The sequence below is a fragment of the Opisthorchis viverrini genome (assembly GCF_000715545.1).
Source record: "Opisthorchis viverrini unplaced genomic scaffold opera_v5_1875, whole genome shotgun sequence".
Lineage (NCBI taxonomy): Eukaryota > Metazoa > Platyhelminthes > Trematoda > Opisthorchiida > Opisthorchiidae > Opisthorchis > Opisthorchis viverrini.
The window spans coordinates 1-1993 of record NW_008753896.1 but is presented as its reverse complement, the minus strand read 5'-3'; the positions used below and the strand labels follow the sequence as shown (position 1 = coordinate 1993).

The 1993-nt window shown below is 42.5% G+C and overlaps 1 protein-coding gene across 1 annotated transcript; it reads right to left on the bottom strand.

Annotated features, from left to right (window-relative positions):
* Positions 1-104: 104 nt before the first annotated feature.
* T265_15907 (hypothetical protein) lies at positions 105-1912 on the bottom strand (the record flags this gene model as incomplete). The annotated part of the gene is made up of 2 exons (XM_009179327.1): positions 105-197; positions 1733-1912. Coding segments are annotated over 2 exons (186 nt in total), but the record flags the coding sequence as incomplete, so codon positions are not given.
* Positions 1913-1993: the final 81 nt, after the last annotated feature.

The following is a 1993-nucleotide window of genomic DNA, read 5'->3' as shown; positions in this document are numbered from 1 at the left end:
AAAAACAAATGGTTTGTAGGTGCTTTTGGGTAAAGGAATAGTTAGTCTAGTATCCGGTGAGGGCACAGCCAACTCCTTCACACAATAGTAGGTAAGCACTTACCAAAACGTGAGGAGTTTTCAGTGTCCAGACTGACAAACTGAACGTACCAAGCGCTGCTTTCCATTCTCGGTTGACAATGTCTATGGTACTTGAACTGAAGTGGCAAAGAACAGTGACAAAATTATTGTCCTTGATAAGATTTAATGTCATGGGAGACAATGATTTTTCTCAAAGAATGAAAAAGATGCAGGTAAACACTTCTGGGACGAATCCATAACAGTCCAACTGTGAATATGGCTAGCGGGAATTGAGACAGAAGAGAGATGTGAAGCAGGGCTGTGGTCATTACCATTCCTTTGTACCACGTCGGTCTTTGTAATCAAGGCAGTTGTCTGAAGTCTATTGTTACCTGGGCTTGGCCACGGTCGGGACTATGTGCAAGGCCGCGGTCCAACAGCCTAGGGCTGGAGTCGAGCCACGTGACATTCATTATGCGTACCATTTTGTCAGACTTACCTGACAGAAACTTCTTGGCTTCAGAGGTCTATATAGTAAGCGTTTTTGTAACTGAATGCGTCATTCACTCTCGTTCTTGCGTGTCTCCTACATGACACAGTTCGACTGTACGAAACCAGAAAATAAACAGTCTGAAAAGAATTGTTCGCTGCGGAATAACTGCCCAAATAACCGACCGGCATATTCCAAGCACTGAAGATTCCTACCAGTTACACAAACATGGAATTCACTGGTCTGAACGAATAGCTAACCATTAAACTTTATTACAGATGTATGATATATGTGACCTAAACGTGTCTGTAGTCCCAGCCGAGCTAGTCGTCATATGAGGCAACGGACAAAATATGGTTTGAGAAACTACCGGGGAAGACAAGTCCAGAAGTAGCAAAATAAAAGTAAAATTTAGAAAAAAGTGCAACGTCCTTAACATTCCTGTCATTTTGTAATCTGTATCATAAGAAGAACATTGCGGCTCAACAGCCACAGTTCCTAAGTTGAAGGATTTTAAGCACCAAATAGCACATCCATCATGACTAAGCAAGTTTTGCAGAACTGTTTATTTGCAGCTTGGTTGAACCCGACGAGTGAATCAATGAGAAGTGCGAAATTGTCAGTTGGCGCGCTTTTGCAATAACGGCGGCCCTATTGGAATCAAACGACCGTGGAAAATTTGCCATCAATCAAAGAATGTCTTAGAATTGAAGCCGCCCGAAGCAGCATTGTCGAACATTGATGTTGTGCTATCGATGTTACAACCACATCTACGGCCATTAGAAAGTGGTTAAGAGTGGGTAAAAGAAAATTACATGAGGCGATCACAAGGTAATAACAAAGTATGAAATGACTTAAATAAAAGCAGCTGCATTGATAACCTATGTGAATGGATCGAAATATTTCCACAGCGTTGAGCCAAAACAGTTTCAGGTGCAACTCAACCAATCCGAGAAAGTTCAACACCAGCATGATATGCAGCATACGAATGACTAATCCGAAGAAGCTTAACACTAGTGTGGATTGCAACACATGAGTCTATCTCTGCAACTTGATGATTGATACAAATCAGTGCTTTTCGTCGTTTTTACTAGGTAGATGTACGTTCGCGTCAGGAAAGATAGACAATAATTAAACGGGCTGAAGCTTGCTTTTACTAGCCAAAACTGAGCTTCAACGTACGCTGCTCTGAATGTCCCATGGTCTGTTCGTCCCAGGTTCGGAAGATTTGTGTTTGGATCGCGTGGAGTTCTCGGGTTTCCATCAGTGTCCCGCATAAATGCATACAACAAAGATGAGAACCCCTGAAAGTGGAGAGGGTGAGAGGAAACGATAAATACAGAGGAATCAGGTAAGAAGGCACTGGGAAACACAGATGAGCATAACAGTCTTCGGAAACGTCAGCAGGCTTTGTCGCGAACCAGAGTATATAAATCAACGTTT